General features: G+C 43.9%; 1 protein-coding gene across 2 annotated transcripts in view; it reads left to right on the plus strand.

Annotated features, from left to right (window-relative positions):
• egfr (epidermal growth factor receptor) overlaps window positions 1-23540 on the plus strand; it is a 278250-nt gene that overhangs the window by 246385 nt on the left and 8325 nt on the right. For both annotated transcript variants that reach the window (XM_033050507.1, XM_033050515.1), the window contains exons 20-25: window positions 2555-2740; window positions 6059-6214; window positions 10522-10597; window positions 14708-14854; window positions 20887-20984; window positions 22103-22270. In XM_033050507.1, coding sequence (XP_032906398.1) covers window positions 2555-2740; window positions 6059-6214; window positions 10522-10597; window positions 14708-14854; window positions 20887-20984; window positions 22103-22270 — 831 coding nt within the window. The remainder of the gene's footprint in view (window positions 1-2554; window positions 2741-6058; window positions 6215-10521; window positions 10598-14707; window positions 14855-20886; window positions 20985-22102; window positions 22271-23540) is intronic.

Consider the following 23540-nt stretch of genomic DNA (forward strand, 5'->3'; position numbering starts at 1 on the left):
GCATCCGGGGTTTTATAGTCTTGCCCCCTCCCCGGAAGGGGCGATACCTTCATCATGGTGATTGACAGGCGAGAGGACAAATCAGCTGATCTCAAGATTTTTTAGCCACTCATAACTTTTTTATGTTTCAACGGTCGGAAAAATCCTCAGGACTGTCTCAGCGGAGGAGCACTTGCGAGTAAGATGGCCAAAAATCATAGCGATATAGGGTAGCGTTTTTTCTAAAATCAATATACAGTGGTCAAGATGAGACTTTTAGTTATATAGATTTTTCCATATTTCAACCCTGAATAAACTTGGAACTCTTAGAAAGATCTGAATGAGTTCAAGTCTCTGGAAGATCTAAAATGATAGGGTAGATCATAGTGCAAACTGCCAAATTTTGAGGATTTTGTGAGCAGATGTGCATGGAATGAGATGTCAGAAGCAGTCTTATTAATGGTGCAGGCATGTGGTTGGAAGTTCATCTCACTCAGACGTAATGGCTGAGCTGTGAACAAGGTTATTCAGATTCCAGAAAAAGTCGGGGACAAGCAACTATGTGATGAGGACCAAACACAATGTCTTCATGTCTTCCCAGAGTTTTGTTAGAGAAACTTTTTTCTTATCCAGGATTGGATATATGAGAAGCAGCCTGACAATTCAGAGGCAGTGTAACGATCAATAGAGATAATGGAAAGTTAATACCAGCGTGTTATCAACATGCATTTTAAACATGACGTAATTTTGAATGACTCTGATTAGGTCAGAACACGTTGGTGAGAAATTTGATGTGGAAACATTTAAATTATATCTTGTGTATTTATTTAACTTTCTGACCACTGTGGGCACAACATCAATTCATTTTCTAATGTTTACTGGATTAACTTCAGTTACTTAAGCAAAACACAAGGTGCTGGAGTAATGGGCCTGTCCCACTTAGGTGACTTTTTAGGCGAGTGCAGGAGACTCTGCGCTCGCCACATGGTCGTCACATGTTCACTAGTGGTCTCTGGTGAGTCTCCTTCATGGTCGCGAGGAGTTCCCGCATCCTGGGAACTAGTCGCGGCCTCAGTATGGTCGCCACAAATATTTCAACATTTGAAACATTTTCTGCGACCAGAAATTGGTCGCCATGGAGAAAATCGATAATCCTGTAGTCATAGGTGTAGTTGTAGTGGGGTCGCCATGTAGTTATAGGTAGTCGAGGTAGTTGTAGGTAGTTTTAGTTAATCGCCTTTGCTGACCAGTCATTTTCATTGGCTCATTGGGGAAAAAAAACGTAAGCACGAGTTTTCAGAACCAAGGATAACCGACCTGTAATGTTAAATGTCCGCTGAACTTCACAGCTATGTATCTCTGGCTTATTAAAAGTTGTCTGGCTTCTTAAAAGTGTGTCCACTCCTTTCCCCCCCTTCTCCCCACTTCCCCATCTCCCCCTTCCCCCCTCTTTTAAAGGACGTACCATACACTGTTCTAACCGTCTTAACCTTCCTGTTCATCGCGGTGGGTGTCTGTATCACCTTGGTTTTGCACCATGTGAATTTCAGACAGCGCTCCCCCGCTTGCCCTGGCCCCCGCCTTTGCGATGTGTTTGTGTGTGAGTTCCACTCTGACAGTCGCCGTTCCAGTTCCTGGTTTTTCAGGAGACTGCCGGTAACTTGACAGTCGCCGACAGTCCACTGAAAAATCGCCAAAGTGGGACAGGCCCATAACTCAGCGTGTCAGGCATATCAGTGGAGTGGCCCATTCTTCAAGATTCTAGCATCTGCGGTTCCTTGTCTCAGATTTAATCAACCAGTTCTTGTCTACAGTATGATGAACTGATCATAGACTGCCGCAAGCAGGGCTGGAAGGCAAGGTGTATGCCCATCGAGGTTGGCTGCAGAGGTTTTGCAGGGCAATCGCTCTACAAAGCCTTGAGTGCACTGGGCATAAACGGAGTGGCGAGGAGAAAGGCCATCAAGAACACCACAGAGGCAGCGGAGAAGGCCTCAAGATGGCTCTGGGTCAGGAGAGGAGGTCCATGGGGAGGAGCGAATGCCACCTGAACACAAGTCGTGGTCTGATCAACTACGTCTGGGTCGCCTGGGTGAGGGTATCTGATGTTGAAAGACCCGAAACACCCAATGACCCCAGGTTACATCACTGATGATGTGTTCAGGAGCATCTATTGATGTATTTGTATCAATCAATGTTCTAACCGTCTTAACCTTCCTGTTCATCGCAGTGGGTGTCTGTATCACCTTGGTTTTGCACCATGTGAATTTCAGACAGCGCTCCCCCACTTGCCCTGGCCCCCGCCTTTGCGATGTGTTTGTGTGTGTGTTCCACTCTCGACAGTCGCCGTTCCAGTTCCTGGTTTTTCAGGCGACTGCCGGTAACTTGACAGTCGCTGACAGTCCACTGAAAAATCGCTTAAGTGGGACAGGTCCATAACTCAGGGTGTCAGGCATATCAGTGGAGTGGCCCATTCTTCAAGATTCTAGCATCTGCGGTTCCTTGTCTCAGATTTAATCAACCAGTTCTTTGTCTACAGAAGACCACAATATCTTCATGTACTTTCTCCTTGCAGGAAGCATATATGATGGCCAGTATCGACCATCCCCATGTTTGCCGGTTACTGGGAATCTGTCTCACTTCGACTGTGCAGCTTGTCACTCAGCTGATGACCCATGGCTGCCTGTTGGACTACATACGAGCAAACAAAGAAAATATTGGTTCACAATATCTTCTCAACTGGTGTGTACAGATAGCAAAGGTAGGCATACAACCTGATCGCTGGCAACAATACAGAATTTATTGAAATGTTTCTGAACAAACTTGCTCAAACGAGATGCAACCCTGGATAGGAATTTTGTAATCATTTGATATTAAATGTTGATTCCTATTTGTGTGGTCAGCAATTTTAAATTAGCTGAATATAAATTATTTGAATAGGTTAATACACTGCTCCGATGTGCCTTTAAATTCCAAATTTATATTTAGAAAGATCTTGAACTAGGACAAGATTTGAAAAATATGGGAGAAAATAGGATAAATCAATGGTAGTGATTAGCTAAAGCCAGGGGCACTGGAAGTAAATAAAAGGCTGTGTAGCTTTGAAGACTTGGAATGAAATAGGTCAGATTGTGATGAGTAGTGATTTAATTTAAATAAAGCAATGAACTGAAGCACTGCTGAACAAAGGAAGTTAATAGCCATGAGCGTTGATTTTATTTGTCTGAAAGTGTGTGGTGTTGACCATTTAGAGATAGTGTGAAAACAGGCCATTGGGCCCATCGAGTCTGTGCCAAACAGCAATCGTCCTGTACACTAACACTGCCCTATAAACTGGGGACAATTTACAATTTTACTGAAGCCAATTAACCGACAATTAAACTCTTTGGAGAGTGGGAGAAAACCGGAGCACCCGGAGAAAATCCATGCAGTCACAGGGAGAATGTACAAACTCTGTACAAAAAGCACACATGGTCAGGATCTTACATGGGTCTCTGGTGCTGTTAGGCAGCAGCTCAACCACTTTGTCATTGTGCCAACCCCTTTCAGTTGCATTGGGGATGTGCAGCAAGAATTTGTCTTCAGTTTTTGCATTAGTATTACGGTTATAAATGTATTGAATTTTTTTTATTGTTATATATTATCTGTGTGTATTGCGTTTATGGACATGTTAAGCTGCTATAAGCAAGAATTTCATTGTTCTATTGTCGGTACATATGACACTTAAACACTCTTGACCTTTTGAGTGACTAAAGTACAGCTCACATCCTGTTTCAATGGAAACAGGTAACTTTTCAGCAGTCGGGGGAGAGCTGGTCATAGAAACCATTTTATTTCAGTGGTTTAGTTCGCTCTATTGATCGCCATGCAGGCGGTAGGAGTTATGCAGCAGCCTTTTGAAATGTCTCGAATCCAAAACCCTTGCTGATTGTACTGCTGCAAGTAAGAATTGTGTTGTACTGTTTTGGGACATATGACAATAAAATACTCTTGACTCTTGACATTTCCATTTTTATTGCTGATTTCCAGCATTGTGTGATACTTTCGCTTTTCTTCTTTATTGTTGAACACCAACCCTTTTGAGATAAAGGCCAGCATACCACTGTTCTTCCTAATACACATTTGAGTTTGTACACTGGATTGCAATGGGAACTAACTCTCTGCTACCCCACCCACCCCATCATCACCATTAAATAAGATCATGACGAAGCAGATTGCAACCTCAACTTTGCATCCCTGTAACCTTTCAGCCTTTTGTTTATGATGAATCAGCCTTACTTTGCCTTAAAAATATCCAAAAGCTCAGGTAGAAAAGGCTTTCAACAACTTTCAGCCCTCAGGGAAAAATACAGCCTAATTTCAGTGTTAAATAGGTGATCCCTTAATCTTAGAGTGGCCTCCCCGGGGAAATTCTTCCCCGGGAGAAACGTGCTCCCTACATTCACCCTGTCAGAATTCCGCAGCCTCACATATAAATCAAACAAATCCTCCTCATTCTTCTAATCTACAACGGATGCAAACCCATCTGTCAAATCATTTCCTCATAAAGCAACCCATCCATACTATGATCAGTCTAGTGAATCTTCTCTGAACTGGTTCCAAGGGATTAACATCCTTTAATAAATAAGGAGACTAATACTGTGTGGAATACTCTTGATGTGGTCTCAACATTGTTCAGTAAAACTCCCTATATTTGTACTCTATTTCACAAGCAATAAAGTAACATTTAACGAGTTTTCTTAATTGCTCACGACCCCTGCTTACCAGCCCCTTGCCAATCGTGCCCTAGGACCATTAGATTCCTCTGTATCTCAAAGGTCACACTCATCATTTAGATAATGCTTATTTTATTTTTATATTCCTATCAATACAGACAATTCCACATTCTCTCAACATGCTTCATTTGCCAGATCTTTGTCTACTCATTTAATATGTCTATATCTCTCTGTGGCCTCATTCAGTCCCCTTCACTTCATTTACCTGCTGGACATCCACCTTGATTTTTCAGGTTTTGTGACAAGGCATCTAAACCTGTCTAACCATCAGCATTTAATTCTCCTAAAATTTAAAAATTATTCTGTTTTTCTATTCTTCCCAGGTAAATGAATGATCCATCTCCCTTCTTGCCATTCACTTAATCTGCTGGATTCTTTCCACATCCTCCCAGTTTACGTTCCACTAGTTTTGATTCTGAATATGTTACACTCAGTTCCTTTATTTATTATTAATGATTGTAAATAGCTGAGGTCTTAACACTATCTCTTTTCTCTACTAATAACTGACTGCCCACCTGGAAATAAACCATTTTCCCAATCGTTTGGTTTGCATCAACCCTCCATTTGAAATATATTAATGTCACAAATCGTTTTATGTAACCAACATTTGTGTGGCATTTTGTTAAATTCTGCTTAAGTGAAAGATATACCATGATTTTCTTGTATAGGCCCTATCGACTGGAGCTCAAATAAACTATCAAACACAATTCCCCTTTCATAAAGTGATGTTGATTCTTTTACTCACATTGTGATTTTACGTGTTTTCTATTCCTGAATAATTGTGAAAATCCCTGGCTACTGATATCAAACTAATTACTCTAGTTCCCTATTTTTCCGATTCCTCTTTTTTAACATTGGTGTTGCTATTGCCATTTTCAATTTTTCTAATAAATGAAGGGGAATTCAACAGATTGCAGCCATCTTCTGCAGAAATCTTTGTTATTATTATTATAGGATACAGGCCATCAAATACCAAAGGGATTTGGTAGCTTTTAGTTGATACTTGGTGGTTAAGACATAAATGGCATTGTCTAATTTTGTTGGAGGGCCTGAGCAGATTGGCCATTGGAATAAACCTAGGATTATGTTATCTTCTTAAATGAAGGAGTCCAGGATGAGCAAATATGAGCTCATTTTGCTTATAAATGACCAACATATTTGTTTTGGGTACAGGAGAAAGTAATGAATCTAAGATCAAAAGTGTGGAAGAATTTAAATTATTTAATATTTCTTGCTGTTTGGTGTCAATGGAAGTAAGACTAAATTGGATATAAAATCTAACAGGATTTTTTTCCCACACACAGGGAATGAGCTATTTGGAAGAGCGCCGGTTAGTACACCGGGACTTGGCGGCCCGAAATGTTCTGGTAAAGGCACCTCAGCACATAAAGATTACAGACTTTGGACTTGCCAGACTTCTGGATGTGGATGAAAAAGAATACCACGAGGATGGTGGCAAAGTAAGAGCTTGGTTCTTTGTGTTACAAGCGAGAATGAAGCACAGGTGTCATAATGAATTATCAATGATTACTGATACCATGTATTCTGCTGTAATCAGATACAACCATAATGCATGTTGGTAGTGGAATCATCATGGAATAGTAGGTGACCATTAACCATCTGTATCTGACTCAGAGCCTTGTGCTTCAGCAGAAAGTCTTGGTAAAGAAACGAGAGAACAGTAGCATTATGGTTGTCGTTCGATAGTACGGGTTACAGAAAGCGTAAAAGTGGGTGGATTTTTCTGCATTGCTAATCAAAGTCTCATATCATTACCTCTTTAATAAATCAAACAAAGAACTGCAGTCAATTTAATACCGATGTAAGCAGCTTTTCTGTGTTGCATTTTTAATGGATAAACACAATTAATCTTGCAAACAGGTGATCTGACTTGGATTCTCAATGATGACAAAATTGCCCTGAAGCTTAGCAGATGTGTACATTTAATAGAATATGTTATGTGTTGCTTCAACTATCTTAAGTTATCAATTATATTAACTTACTAGACCAAGTGCAGACCCGTTGGGTCTGTTCCCCCAACGTGCGGTTGTGGGGGGGGAGGCGGCATGCAGCGTCACACACACTAACCCCCCCCCCCCGCACTCATGCTAATTACCCCCCTTGATATTATATTAATATTATTAATTTGCTCCTTTTACCCCATAACCACCCTATCTACTGACGCATAGCCCCCAACTTGCAGTCACATCTAGAGAGGAGGGGAGGGGGGGGGGGGTAGAGAGTGAGGGCAGAGAGAGAAGGGGCAGAGACACAGAGAGAGGGGCAAGAGGGAGAGGGGGTGGCGAGGAGGAGAAGAGGGAGGGTGGGTGAGAGGGGAAAGGTGGGGGTGGAGGGGAGGAGAGAGAGAGGTTGAGAGTGAGGAGGAGAGAGGGGGGGAGAGGTGAGGGGAGGGGGAGGGAGAGGGGAGAGGTGAGGGGAGGGGGAGAGGCGAGGGGAGGGGGAGAGGTGGGGAGCAGGGAGGGTGGAGGGAAGGGGTAGAGGTGTGTGGAGGGGAGGGGGGTTTAGGGGAGGGACGGTGGGGGAGGGAATGGAGGGGAGGAGTGGGAGAAAAAGGGGAGAAAGAGAGGGGGGGAAAGGAAAGGGGGGAGAGAGGAGAGGGGGGGAGATGAGAGGGGGGGGAATGGAGAGGGGGTTGAGGAGAGGGGGGAAGAGGAGAGGGGGGGAAGAGGAGAGGGGGGGGAGAGGAGAGGGGGGAGAGGCGAGGGAGAGGAGAGGGGGGGAGAGAGGAGAGGGGGGAGTGAGGGGGTGCTGAGAGGGGGGTGAGGGGGGGAGAGGTGGGGAGCAGGGAGGGGGAGGGGGGTGGAGGGAAGGGGGTAGGGGTGTGTGGAGGGGAGGGGGGTTTAGGGGAGGGATGGTGGGGGAGGGGAGGAGGGGGGGGGAGAGGAGAGGGGGGGGAGAGGAGAGGGGGGGAGAGGAGAGGGGGGGGAGGAGAGGGGGGGGAGAGGAGAGGGGGGGAGAGGAGAGGGGGGGAGAGGAGAGGGGGGGAGAGGAGAGGGGGGGGAGAGGAGAGGGGGGGGAGAGGAGAGGGGGGGGAGAGGAGAGGGGGGGGAGAGGAGAGGAGAGGGGGGGGAGAGGAGAGGGGGGGGAGAGGAGAGGGGGGGGAGAGGAGAGGGGGGGGAGAGGAGAGGGGGGGGGGAGAGGAGAGGGGGGGGGAGAGGAGAGGGGGGGGGAGAGGAGAGGGGGGGGGAGAGGAGAGGGGGGGGAGAGGAGAGGGGGGGGAGAGGAGAGGAGAGGGGGGGGAGAGAGAGAGGGAGGGAGGAGTGATGAGGGGGGGGGGGGGGAGAGGGAGAGGGGGGGGGGGAAGGGGGAGGAAGGGAGAGGGGGGGGAGGGGAGAGAGAGGGGGGAGAGAGAGAGAGAGGAGGAGGAGAGGGGGGAGAGAGAGTGCCTTTTTATTTCAACCCAAACCCCCCAAACAACCATTTGCAGGCAGTGCCTTTTTACTTTAACCATATTTTCATTTTCAAACCACATTAAGGGTACTTACTCACAGTTGTGTGAACATGTGTTCAGTGTTATTCACAGCTCAGACAAACGTGACCCTCTGCCTTCCTCCAGCTTGCAGACTAATTGAGGCACACCACTTCCTGGTTTTATAGTCCATCCCCCCTGCCGCCAGTGGGGGCAGCAGAGAGAATGGGGGATATTGTAAAATCATTAATACCTCTGTCATTTTTAATCGACTGGAAAAATCCTCGGCACACATGCGGCGGAGGGGGTCTCTGAGCGAGGTGGCCAAAAATGACGGCCGTAGGTGGCGGCGTTCTCTCGGAAATCGCAGCACAGATCGCCAAAACCGGTCAAGAACAGACTTTTAGTAATATAGATTATCTTAGCCTTGTTAAAAATTCAGTAACTTTTGAATGGTTTGATTCCATGTTTTTAGTATTCTGGAAGCAAAATATTTGTACATTAATTAATAAGTGAGTTCGGTGTTCCGATTGAGCATGCCCAGGTCAAAGGTCACTATGCATAAACACCTTAATTTCTTCCATTTTTTACTGCTTTGATTCTTCTCGGTACGAAAATATTAATTTCAAACTATGAATTAGTTGTATTTATTGTTCCTTTGTTAAAAGCTAGGATTATTTTGTCGTTTTTATTGCTTTATGCTTTGTGAATGAGCGAGATCGTGCTCGTCCGTGGTCGGGGTCGGGCCCGGGTCTCCGGCACAGCGGGTGCTGTTGAGTTGCTGCTGGGCCGTCCCCGTCCCCTCCCGGGTGTCCCGTCCCTGTCCGGCAGATGAGGCTGAAGAATTCCATTGCCTTGAAATGATCAGAATAGTGAAATTCGACTCAGAAACTATCATCGTTGCGTTCCAATCTGGAATACATTAATTTTCCTATAATGTCACCACACGGCACCCCCGTCCTTCAGATTAAATATATTTTTACACATAAATTATGAATAAAGCTAAGAATTTATACACAGTTTCTTCAGCCAGCGCTTCGTTCACTTTTTCTTTATGGTGAATGACAAATCCCATGATTTCTTGCGTTTTTCAGAATACCGAACTCGCTTATTTAATGAGGCCAAATTTGCATGTGACCATATTTTTTGTGTATATTTGTTACAGATACAGGTTACTGGTTAGTGTCATATATACGAAGGTAATTCCCTGTTCACATGAAGCTCACAGAATAACAGTATACATATTGTAATGATGAATACAACAATAAATACAATGATGAGCACAAACTAGCAGAAAGGTGCAAGAGTATAGTACAAAACCGAGTAGTATAAAGAATTGAAGGTCACCATTCAAGGACATAAAGTGGTGGGGTAACACAGCAGGTTAGGCAGCATCTCTGGAGAACATGGATAGGTGACATTTCAGGTCATGACCCTTCTTCATATTCTCTAGAGTTGCTGCTTGTGACTGATGAATGATCCTGAACTGAAACGTCACCTATCCATGTTCCCCAGAGATACTGCTTTGCACACTGAGTTACTCCACCATTTTGTGCCCTTTTGTGTAAACCAGCATCTGCAGTTCCTCGTTCCTACTGAAGATCACCACTTTGCAGGTTCAGCTTTTCAAGAGCACAGTGGTGGCCATACCAGGCAGAGATGTATCCTATCAGAATGCTTTCTGTAGTGTATCTGTAGAAGTTTGAGACAATCTTCATAAACATGGCGAATCTTCTCAGATGCCAGAGAAAGTAAATATGCTGATAAGCTCCATGGATCACATGAAGCGTCAGTATGAGGAGACCACGTTAGGTTGCTGGTGACATGGACACCTTAAAGAACTTAAAGCTATCGTCCATCCCTACAGCAGCTCCATGGCTTCCTTAGGTCAACATCCAACTGTTTCACTTGCTGAAATCAAAGACTAGGTTATTGTCCTGAAACCAGAGTGAGTGAAAGAGAGGGAAGACAACCAAATTAATACATAAAAAGCAATGTGCTGGAGGAATTCCGTGAGACAGGCAGCATCTGTGGAGGGAAATGGACTGATGGTGTTTGAGTTAGACCTTTCTTCAGACTGCTGGAGTAGAGAGGAGATAACTGGAAAAGTGATCAGATACCATCACTGTATTTAAGAGACATTTAGACAAACGTTTAAATAGGCAAGGGATAGCCTATTTATAGCACTGATACAGGCAGATAGGATTAGAATAGATATACAAAAATGTTTGCGTGGACATTAATGGGTCAAAGCACCCATTTCTGTGCTGTAACTCTGACTGTACACCCGGGCCATTTTTGCTGTAGAATATCAAACCTCTTTTCTCTTCTCTACAGTTACCCATCAAATGGATGGCATTGGAATCAATCCTTCAGAGGACATTTACCCATCAAAGTGACATCTGGAGTTATGGTAAGTCATTGGATGTCCCGTTATTGTGAGTATTCCATCAATACCTTATTCCACTGTTTCTTTTAACCATGATCCCCCATCTACCATACCTCTGGGTGACAATCTTAGTTCCTCTTCCCATTCCACATTAGCAGAACAGGTGTGTTCCTGGGCATCTTTCGTCTTGAGCAATAAATGTGTAGTTACTTAGAATTTATTTTCAGTATGTAATAAGGGTCCACCATGAAAATAGTCATAGGATTAAACAGAGCCAGCATAGATTTACAAAAGTACTGTGGCTGCTGCACTCCTTTCATTACATTTCAAAGTAGTTATTTGAGAAATCTTGTTCATGGAAAATTAATGTGACTGCTTCCTAAATAAACTATACCAAAAGGATTGACTAGGATGAAGGCAAGTAACTGATTTAAGTAACAAGATGATCGCAAATGGTGATTGGTTTAGCTACAGTGATGTTATAGTTAATGAACGGTGAAATTTTAAAATATGATTGTAAATTACTTGAAAGTCTTTTTTCCCTTGGGAAAAGAAGGAAGCGAGGCTGCAGATAGTGGGAGCTCTGCGAATATGAGTGATGATGAGCTATAGAATGTGCTAGGAAATTACTTAACCTTAAAATTATTAACTCATGCTCTTAATTCCTGATAGAAATTCAATTGAGCATGCATGCAAACGGAGAAATTATTACACATATAATGTGCTCTGCATTTCTGAATTTGGTTATCAATTTTTTATTTTGAGATCATTAGGTCTTTATTCGAAGACCAAAGTACATCCTGGAATTTTTTTTTCAGTAGGTTAAATATCTGCTTTACTTTCTTTAGTTTAGAATTTCACTTTTATTAGGTTCACCACAAATTGGATTTGTAGATGACATACATGGTTGGCCAATGTGTACTCCTATGAAGCTAACTTCTGAGATAAAAGAACTAACATATAAACAAGTTAAATGAGCCCTTTTGAGCCCGATTGCAGCATTATGCATTATAAATGGCAGTTTTAGTTGATGTCTACAATAGACTGTTTCATTGAATCATTTGTCAGTGTCAGTAAGAAATGTATTGTGTAAGAAACAAAGCAAATTTTAATAATTTGTGACAAACTATCTTGAATCGTTTCAGTGGTACCTTGCCTTAGAAAAACCTTGCCTTTTTAAAAAGGGAGGGAGAGAGAAAACGGGGAATTACAGACCAGTTAGTCTAACATCGGTAGTGGGGAAAATGCTAGAGTCAGTTATTAAAGATGGGATAGCAGCAGATTTGGAAAGTGGTGAATTCATTGGACGAAGTCAGCATGGATTTATGAAAGGTAAATCATGTCTGACGAATCTTATAGAATTTTTCGAGGATGTAACTAGTAGAGTGGATAAGGGAGAACCAGTGGATGTGTTATATCTGGACTTTCAGAAGGCTTTCGACAAAGTCCCACATAAGAGATTAGTATGCAAACTTAAAGCACGCGGTATTGGGGGTTCAGTATTGATGTGGATAGAGAACTGGCTGGCAGACAGGAAGCAAAGAGTAGGAGTAAACGGGTCCTTTTCAGAATGGCAGGCAGTGACTAGTGGGGTACCCCAAGGCTCAGTGCTGGGACCCCAGCTATTTACAATATATATTAATGATTTGGACGAGGGAATTTAATGCAACATCTCCAAGTTTGCAGATGACACGAAGCTGGGGGGGCAGTGTTACCTGTGAGGAAGATGCTAGGAGGCTGCAAGGTGACTTGGATAGGCTGGGTGAGTGGGCAAATGCATGGCAGATGCAGTATAATGTGGATAAATGTGAGGTTATTCACTTTGGTGGCAAAAACAGGAAAATAGACTATTATCTGAATGGTGGCCGATTAGGAAAGGGGGAGATGCAACGAGACCTGGGTGTCATGGTACACCAGTCATTGAAAGAAGGCATGCAGGTGCAGCAGGCAGTGAAGAAAGCAAATGGTATGTTAGCATTCATAGCAAAAGGATTTGAGTATAGGAGCAGGGGGGTTCTACTGCAGTTGTACAGGGTCTTGGTGAGACCACACCTGGAGTATTGCATACAGCTTTGGTCTCCTCATCTGAGGAAATACATTCTTGCCATAGAGGGAGTACAGAGAAGGTTCACCAGACTGATTCCTGGGGTGTCAGGACTTTCATATGAAGAAAGACTGGATAGACTCGGCTTGTACTCGCTAGAATTTAGAAGATTGAGGGGTTCTCTTATAGAAACTTACAAAATTCTTAAGGTGTTGGGCAGGCTAGATGCAGGAAGATTGTTCCCGATGTTGGGGAAGTCCAGAACAAGGGGTCACAGTTTAAGGATAAGGGGGAAATCTTTTAGGACCAAGATGAGAAAAACATTTTTCACACAGAGAGTGGTGAATCTCTGGAATTCTCTGCCACAGAAGGTAGTTGAGGCCAGTTCATTGGCTATCTTTAAGAGGGAGTTAGATGTGGCCCTTGTGGCTAAAGGGATCAGGGGGTATGGAGAGAAGGCAGGTACAGGATACTGAGTTGGATGATCAGCCATGATCATATTGAATGGCGGTGCAGGCTCGAAGGGCCGAATGGCCTACTCCTGCACCTACTTTCTATGTTTGTATGTTTCTATGATTGTATTTACTTTTAATATATCTGATCTGTTTGGAAAGCATGCAAACCAGTTAGTCTAACATCGGTAGTGGGGAAACTGCTGGAGTCAGTTATTAAAGATGGAATAGCAGCACATTTGGAAAGTGGTGAAATCATTGGACAAAGTCAGCATGGATTTATGAAAGATAAATTATGTCTGACGAATCTTATAGAATTTTTCGAGGATGTAACTAGTAGAGTGGATAGGGGAAAACCAGTGGATGTGTTATATTTGGACTTTCAGAAGGCTTTCGACAAGATCCCACAAGAGATTGGTATGCAAACTTAAAGCACACGGTATTGAGGGTTCAGTATTGATGTGGATAGAGAACTGGCTGGCAGACAGGAAGCAAAGAGTAGGAGTAAACGGGTCCTTTTCGGAATGGCAGGCAGTGACTAGTGGGGTACCGCAAGACTCGGTGCTGGGATCCCAGCTATTTACAATATATATTAATAAATTGGACGAGGGAATTGAATGCAACATCTCCAAGTGTGCGGATGACATGAAGTTGGGGGGCAGTGTTAGCTGTGAGGAGGATGCTAGGAGGCTGCAAGGTGACTTGGATAGGTTGGGTGAGTGGGTAAATGCATGGCAGATGCAGTATAATGTGGATAAATGTGAGGTTATCTACTTTGGTGGCAAAAACAGGAAAGTAGACTATTATTTGAATGGTGGCCGATTAGGAAAAGGGGAGATGCAACAAGACCTGGGGGTCATGGTACACCAGTCATTGAAAGTAGGCATGCAGGTGCAGCAGGCAGTGAAGAAAGCAAATGGTATGTTAGCATTCATAGCAAAAGGATTTGAGTATAGGAGCAGGGAGGTTCTACTGCAGTTGTACAGGGTCTTGGTGAGACCAAACCTGGAGTATTGCATACAGTTTTGATCTCCTAATCTGAGGAAAGACATGCTTGCCATAGAGGGAGTACAGAGAAGGTTCACCAGACTGATTCCTGGGATGTCAGGACTTTCATATGAAGAAAGACTGGATAGACTCGGCATGTACTCACTAGAATTTAGAAGATTGAGGGGGGATCTTATAGAAACTTACAAAATTCTTAAGGGGTTGGACAGGCTAGATGCAGGAAGATTGTTCCCGATGTTGGGGAAGTCCAGAACAAGGGGTCACAGTTTAAGGATAAGGGGGAAGTCTTTTAGGACCGAGATGAGAAAAACATTTTTCACACAGAGAGTGGTGAATCTCTGGAATTCTCTGCCACAGAAGGTAGTTGAGGCCAGTTCATTGGCTATATTTAAGAGGGAGTTAGATGTGGCCCTTGTGGCTAAGGGGATCAGGGGATATGGAGAGAAGACAGGTACGGGATACTGAGTTGGATGATCAGCCATGATCATATTGAATGGCGGTGCAGGCTCGAAGGGCCGAATTGCCTACTGCTGCACCCATTTTCTATGTTTCTAGGTAAAACAAACCTTTTCACTGTACCTTAGTACACATAATAATAATAAACCAAAACTTACTTTTTTTCCCTGTTAGGTGTGACCATTTGGGAACTGATGACATTCGGGTTGAAACCCTATGATGGTATCCCTGCCTGTGAAATCCCAAATATCCTGGAGAAAGGGGAACGGTTACCGCAACCTCCAATCTGTACAATTGATGTATACATGATCATGGTTAAATGTAAGTCTTCGACATGTAGGCATAGTTTAGTGGCATCTGACAGTTTATTTTGAATGGAGAGAGAATATAGTTAATTTTGGTTTCTGCTGAATGCAGTATGCAAATGCACTACATTCTTAAAAACAAGCTATAAAGGTTCAAAGTTTTATCCTAGCGATTTGATGAATTAACTAATCACAAGGGTTATATGTGTTGCTATAACTGTCTGAGAATCACAAGATTCTGTGTTCCTAATAGCTAACCAGTGAGTCTGCCAGAAAAAGCATGTGTGTGGTGTAGTCCACTACCTATTGACTGACGTTCATTATCCAGCTTCACAGTTGTAGAAGGGCTGTGCGAAAGATGCTGAAAAGTGACAGACCTTTGACGTGAATTAATGCTTTGAAACAAGATTGAGTGAATTTGTTTGGTGCACAAAGGAAGCATTGCAGAAAGTATTATCATAATATAAAAGTCTTGCAGTTAATCCTATTATATAGTATGTGCCATATTTCCAATGGTTTTCTAAAAGCTTTCAAATCATTCCAGTAAATATGTTATAATGTGATGACAGAATTATTAAAGCACCTTTTATTGCATCATTTATTTTAATGATGGAAACATATCCTCAAACTCAACAGTATAATTGTAAATCCCCCTGTATGTCTGTACGGTATTAAATCCTGATAAGTTGAAAGAATTGCCGTGTTAATGTTTGTTAGTGCATTCACACATGACCAGGTAAGCATCAGGGCAAAGTGGATTGCTTTGCACTAATACTTAACTCGGGAAAATCAAATTGGGTGAGAAGGTGCAAAATGACTCCATAACTAAGTTGTATGAAACTACCTACTCAGATAGCTGGGGGTCTGTGCATTTATGTAAATAAAGCATGGTGCACGGACTCTACCATCATCGAGAGTCACTGCTCAGCTAACCTTGAGTTCCTCTTGGTTAGATGCAGATCGTTCTATCTGCCCAGAGAGTTTACCTCCACGGTACACAAAATTGCTGGAGGAACTCAGCGGGTGCAGCAGCAACTATGGAGCGAAGGAAATAGGCGACGTTTCGGGCCGAAACCCTTCTTCAACCTCCACTGTTGTGACTGCAGCCTATATCCCTCCTGATGCTAATGCCAAGCTTGCAATGAAAGAGCTGCATACTGCCATTAGCAAACAACAGACTCACAACCCCGAGGCAGCCTTCATTGTTGCGGGTGACTTCAATCACTCCAACCTGAAGACTGCACTCCCCAAATTCCACCAACATGTCTCCTTCGCCACTAGAGTAGACAAGACACTGGACAAAGTCTACACTAACATGGCTGAAGCTTACAAAGCCGTCCCCCTCCCCCACCTTGGTCAGTCTGATCACCTCTCATTGTTCCTGCTCCCTAAGTACTCCCCATTCATCAGACGGGTTAAACCAACTGTGAGGACAGTTAAAGTCTGGTCGGAGGAAGCGGACTCCACACTTCAGCAGTGTTTTGGAAACACTGACTGGAAGGCGTTTGCAGCCCAGGCCACCCTTGACTCCCACACGGACATTGATTCCTACACATCCTCTGTTCTGGACTTCATAAACTCCACCATCAATAGTGTCACCTCCCTCAAAAGGGTGACCATATTCCAGAATCAGAAGCCATGGATGAACAGCGAGGTCAGGCTACTGCTGAAAGCACGGGACACCGCTTTCAGGTCAGGCGATGCTCGAGCCTACAGTTCATCCAGGGCTAACCTGAAGAGGGGCATCAAGAAGGCCAAGCACTGCCATAAGCTCAGGATTGAGGAGCACTTCAACAACAACTCCGACCCCCGACGCATGTGGCAAGGCATCCAGGCCATCACGGACTATAGACCCACCAACACCACCCCCACATCCAGCGATGCCTCCTTCCTTGAGGAGCTTAACCACTCTATGGCCGCTTCGACAGGGACAATCTAGAGACAGCCATCAAGGCTGTGCTCCCTGCTGATCACCAACCCCTCACACTCATCCCCTACGACGTGTACGTGGCACTGAATAAGACTAATGCACGTAAGGCTGCTGGCCCTGACGGCATCTCCGGGCGCGTCCTCAGGGCCTGTGCTGCGCAGCTGACAGACGTCTGGACTGACATCTTCAACCTGTCACTTTCCCAAGCAGTTGTCCCCACGTGCCTTAAAACCACCTCCATCGTGCCGGTGCCAAAACACTCCACTGCGGCAAGCCTCAACGACTTCTGCCCAGTTGCACTTACTCCCATCATCACCAAGTGCTTCGAGAGGCTGGTCCTGGCACACCTCAAAAGCTGCCTACCCCCCACATTGGATCCATGTCAGTTTGCCTACCGCAAGAACAGGAGTACGGAGGATGCCATCTCAACGGCACTTCACTCCACCCTCTCCCACCTCGACAACAGAGACACTTACGTAAGAATGCTGTTCATCGATTACAGCTCAGCTTTCAACACCATTATACCCTCTAAACTGATCACCAAACTCGGTAACCTGGGCATCGACCCCTCCCTCTGCAACTGGATACTGGACTTTCTAACCAACAGACCCCAGTCTGTTAGGTTAGACAAGCACACCTCTTCAACCCTCACCCTGAACACCGGCGTTCCACAGGGCTGTGTGCTGAGCCCCCTCCTCTACTCCCTCTTCAGCTACGATTGGACACCTGTACATGGTACTAACACCATCATCAAGTATGCAGATGATGCAATGGTGATTGGCCTCATCAGCAACAACGATGAGTCGGCCTATAGGGAGGAGGTTCAGCTCCTAGCAGCATGGTGCGCTGACGACAACCTGGCCCTTAACTCCAAGAAGACCAAGGAGCTCATTGTAGACTTCAGGAAGTCTAGGGGCGGCACGCACACCCCCATCCACATCAACGGGACGAAGGTGGAACGTGTTTCCAGTTTCAGGTTCCTGGGGTTCAACATCTCCGATTACCTCTCTTGGACCCACAATACCTCAACTCTGGTCAAGAAGGCTCACCAGCGTCTCTTCTTCCTGAGGAGACTGAAGAAGGTCCATCTGTCTCCTCAGATTCTGGTGAACTTCTACCGCTGCACCATCGAGAGCATCCTTACCAACTGTATCACAGTATGGTATGGCAACTGCTCTGTCTCCGACCGGAAAGCACTGCAGAGGGTGGTGAAAATTGCCCAACGCATCACCGTTCCTCGCTCCCCTCCAATGAGTCCATCCAAAGCAAGCGTTGTCTGCGAAGGGCGCTCAGCATCGCCAAGGACTGCTCTCACCCCAACCATGGACTGTTTACCCTCCTACCATCCGGGAGGTGCTACAGGTCTCTCAGTTGCCGGACCAGCAGGTCCAGGAACAGCTTCTTCCCTGCGGCTGTCACAATACTCAACAATGTACCTCGGTGACTACTCAACAATGTACCTCAATGACACCCCCCCCCGGACACTCCTCCCACAGGAAAAACACTATGACTGTATGCATGTAAATAGATTTATTTATTGAAATCATATTCTATGTCGCTCTTCCAGGGAGATGCTAACTGCATTCCGTTGTCTCTGTGCTGTACACTGACAATGACAATTAAAGTTAAAGTTGAATCTGAGATAATCTAATTTCTCTCGTATGAAGAAGAAAAAATGTATATCCATTTTACTGTTTTTTATCACATAGAAGAAATAACAGTACAGCACAAAACAGGCCCTTTGGCCCAAAATGTAATTTCTGAACCTAAACAAAGAACTCAAATTATAACGATTTTATATATTTTTTACAGTAGTTAGTTGAAAGTAGGCATGTGCTGGAGAATGACATCTGTTATATAGAACAACAAACAAACAGTGGTGGCACAGTGGTGCAGCTGAGAGCTGTCATCTCACAGAGCCAGAGACCCAGAGTCGATCCTCACCTCGGGTGTTGTCTGTGCAGGGTTGTTCTTCCTGTGATCATATGGGCTCCAGTTTAGTTTAGAGATGCAGCATGGTAACAGGCCCTTCATCCCACCGAGTCTACGCCGACCAATGATCCCCGCACACTAACACTATCCTCCACACACTGGGGACAATTTACAATTTTACCAAGCCAATTAGCCTACGAATCGTTATGTTTTTGGAGTGTGGGAGGAAAACAGAGATCCCAGAGAAAACCCACGCAGGTAATGGGGAGAATGTACAAACTCTATATCGACAGCACCCATAGTGAGGATCGAACCCAGGTGTCTGGCGCTATAAGGCAGCAATTCTATCGCTGCACCACCGTGCAGCTCTGTAGCACCACCAGTATATACCCTTTATATAACTCCGGTGTTCCAGTTTCCTCCCACATCGCAAAGACGTGTGGGTTTGTATGTAAATCGGCCCATGTAAATTGCTTCCAGTGTGTATGACATGGTGTGAAAGTGGGACAACTTAGAACTGGTTTGAATGGTCAACATGGACACAGTGGGCCGAAGGGCCTGTTTCCGTACTGTATCTTTCAATCAGTGCAATCAATCAATAGCTATTGATATGTAAGCAGAAACTGCTGAAAACAATCAACGTGATAGGCAGTATCTGTGAAGGAGTTCATGTTTCAGGTTGATAATCCTCCAGCAGAACTGGGATGAGTGAAAAAACCAAGCTAGTTTCACGTTGCGGGGAGGGTGGGGGAAGGATAGATCGGATGAAGAGAATAGATCTGAGTGATATACTCAAGTCAAGTCAGTCAAATTTATTCGTCACATACACATACGAGATGTGCAGTGAAATGAAAAGTGGCAATGCTCGCGGACTGTGCAAAAAAACAAACAAACAAACTACAAACAGAATGGAACAGAATCACATATTCACATATTACATATTTGTGGGAGGGAAAAAAAAGGGAAAAAACAGCAATTTTAAAAAGACACCACACAACAGTAAAATTGTACGTTAAAGTTAGTCCCTGGAGAGATAGTTTACAGTCCTAATGGCCTCTGGGAAGAAACTCCTCATCCTCTCCATTTTCACAGCATGGCAACGGAGGCGTTTGCCTGACCGTAGCAGCTGGAACAGTCCATTGCTGGGGTGGAAGGGGTCTCCCATGATCTTGTTGGCTCTGGAGTTGCACCTTCTGATGTATAGTTCCTGCAGGGGGGCGAGTGTAGTTCCCATACTGCGTTCGGCCGAACGCACTACTCTCTGCAGAGCCTTCTTGTCCTGGGCAGAGCAGTTCCCAAACCAAATCGTGATATTTCTGGACAAGATGCTTTCCACAACCGCTGAGTAGAAGCACTGGAGGATCCTCAGAGACACTCTGAATTTCCTCAATTGTCTGAGGTGGTAAAGACGCTGCCTTGCCTTACTCACGAGTGCTGCAGCGTGTGATGTCCATGTCATATCCTCAGAGATGTGGACTCCCAGGTATTTAAAACAGCTCACCCTATCCACAGTATCCCCATTTATCTTCAATGGTGTGAACGTCCTCGGATGATGTGCCCTCCTAAAGTCCACGATCAGCTCCTTAGTTTTTTTGATATTCAAGAGTTGGGTTTGTTCATTTTGGATGCTGCCCGGTCTATTACTGGTACTGATATCCCCATATTGAAGGGACCTTTAGGAGGTGGTGCCTCAAAAAGGCAGCTAGCATCGTTAAGGACCCACACCACCGTGACCACGCTCTCATTTTACCCCTGCCATTGGGAAGAAGGTATAAGAATCTGAAAACTGTGACATCCGGGTTTGGGAACAGCTTCTTCCCAACAACCATCCGGTTATTGGACACGACAAATATCAACTAAACTTCAAACTATAGACTGACTTGGTTGCTCTAGGGACTTCAGGCTTTTGTTTTGTTTTGCAATGTTAGAGTTTTTTTAATGTATTGAACTTTGTTTATTATGCTACCTATTGAGTACTGTGTTTATAAATCTATTATGCTACTGCAAGTAAGAATTTCATAGTTCCGTACTGGTGCATATGACAACTAAAGAGTCTTGGCTTCTCTTGACTCTCTTTTGTACAGTCCCGGAGTTTTATCAAATGCAATTAGGTCTTCAAAATAAGATTTTGTACTACCGTACTTGCTTCAGGGTAAAATTCTGCCTTAATTATCTTGGTGAACTAGGTTGGATGATTGATGCAGAAAGCCGACCTAGATTCCGTGAGCTGACCTCTGAATTCTCCAGAATGGCCCGAGATCCACCACGTTACCTTGTGATTCAGGTAATGCATTTTTAAACGAGAGATATGATGAGAGCAAAGATTGTTTTTTTGTTTTTTTTTAAATGCTTTAGCTTTTACTTGCTTTTTGAACCATGGCTCTCAGAGCATGAGCATGTCAGGAACATGTTAACAAAGAGACAAGTGAGTTCTGATTATGAACACACATAGAGTCATACAATATGGAAACAGGCTCTTCGGACCAACTTATCTATGCCAACCAAGATGCCCCATCCATGCTAGTCCCATTATCCTGTGTTTGGCCCATATCCCTCTAAACATTTCCTATTCCTGTACCTGTCCAAATGTCTTTAAAATATTATGGTATCTGCCTCAACTACCTCCTCCTGCAGTTCAATCCATGTATCTACCACCCTCTGAGTAAAAATGTTGCCCCTCATGTTCTTATTAAATCTTGTCCCTCCAACTTTAAACATACGTCCTCTTGTTTTCGATTCCCCATCCTGGGTAAAAGACTCTGCATTCATCCTATCTATTTTGCTCATGATTTTACACATCTCTATAAGATCACTCCTCAGTCTCTTGCGCTCCAAGGATTAAAGTCAACATATGCTAAACCCTGTACCTCAAGTCCTGGCAACATCCTCCTCATGCCTTTGCCATTGATAATATAATACCATTGAAAAGTCTAAAAAGATCTTGATGCAGGAGTGTTTCTGTGGCAGTCGTGATAGATTGCAATTTAAAAAATAGTGCATAACTTCAATGGTGTTTGTACTTTAGACTTTGTTGCTGTATTAACATTGTTAGAGTCTACCAATAACATAAAGAATCACCCTTTAAACCACAATTTGTGAATTATCCACATGTTAATAAGATGGGAGAATAATATTGGATATCATCTGTAATAATGTTGGTTGGTATCCAAAGAGAATATTCAAGAGTAAGGTGCAGATTAACATTTTTTAAAGAAAATTGTTTTGTAGAAAATTCTAAATTTTCCACCAATCTCAAAAAATGAAATGAAATTTGAAAACCACTCACTTAAAACCTTTTAATCTTCAAAGATTGCGGTTTATTATGCCAATGTGTATGTTGTTCCTTTGCACATTTTGCCCATGGTCAGGGATGTGGTTATAATTGCTTTATTGTTCTGTCAGGGTGATGATCGCATGCACCTACCAAGTCCGAGTGATTCAAGATTTTATCGTACCATAATAGAGGAAGAAGATATGGAAGATATTGTGGATGCTGATGAATACCTTGTTCCTCATGCAGGTTTCTTTAACAGTCCTTCCACATCAAGGACACCCTTATATACATCACTGGTGAGTTTTACAATTCATGGATCAACTTTCATGCATCAACTTACATATATCATTAATGATCTTAAAGGAGACATAAAGCAAATCCTCTAATAATTTAACATATATTTTTTAATTGCATTTAAATGTTGTTATAATATGCAATTCAGGACATAATGGCCCAGACGCAAGTCCAGAATCAAGTCAAGTCAAGAGTGTTTTATTGTCATATGTCCCAGATGGAACAATGAAATTCTTACTTGCTGCAGCACGAGAAAATATGTGAATATGTAAACATAGTACATAACGGGGGAAAAGAAAAAAAGATCAATAAATAACAAATATAGTACAATAATAATATAGTCTTTTGCAGTTCAGAGCTCAGAAATTCGTTGTGTTTAAAAGCCTGATGGCTGTAGGGAAGAAGCTGTTCCTGAACCTGGACGTTACAGTTTTCAGGCTCCTGATCCTTCTTCCCAATGGCAATGGTGAAATTAGTGTGTGGCCAGGATGGTGTGCGTCTTTGATGATTTTGGCTGCCTTTTTGAGGCAGTGAATTCGATAGATCCCTTCGACGGTGGGGAGGTCAAAGCCGGTGATGGACTAGGCAGTGGTCACTACTTTTTGTAGTCTTTTCTGCTCCTGGACATTCAAGTTGCCGAACCAGGCCACTTCTTCTTCTTGCGTATGGCGCGCACAGCCTAAAGTTGTAGGACAACTTGTTCTGTTTGATCTTACTTGATTGTGCATGCCAGGTTGATTGCATTCGTCGAAACAGTGCGAACCATGTGAAGGTTGCAATCTCCCACCCCGAACCAGGCCATGATGCAACCAGTCAGAATGCTCTATACTGTGCACCTGTAGAAGTTTAGGAGAATCTGCTTCGACATGCCAAATTTCCGTAATCTTCTCAGGAAGTAGAGTCGCTGATGATTCTTTATAATTTATAATTCTTTATAATTCTTTATAATTGCATTGGTGTGCTGGGTCCAGGAAAGATCTTCGGAAATATGCACGCCCAGGAATTCGAAGTTTTTGACCCTCTCCACCATCGTCCCATTGATGTGAACTGGATTGTGGGTCTTCATCCTTCCTCTACCAAAGTCCACAATCAGTTCCTTGGTCTTACTGATGTTGAGAGCCAGGTTGTTATGCTGGCACCATTTGGTCAGTCGGTCGATCTTGGAGATAACCAAAGGAAGTTGGTACTTATCTGGTCCAGATCACCAGGATCTTGCATGTGCTCCATGAGCCGAAAGAGCATACGCGTATAAATGCTGTCACGTAAGGGAGC

Source organism: Amblyraja radiata, chromosome 2 (genome assembly GCF_010909765.2).
Source record: "Amblyraja radiata isolate CabotCenter1 chromosome 2, sAmbRad1.1.pri, whole genome shotgun sequence".
NCBI lineage: Eukaryota > Metazoa > Chordata > Chondrichthyes > Rajiformes > Rajidae > Amblyraja > Amblyraja radiata.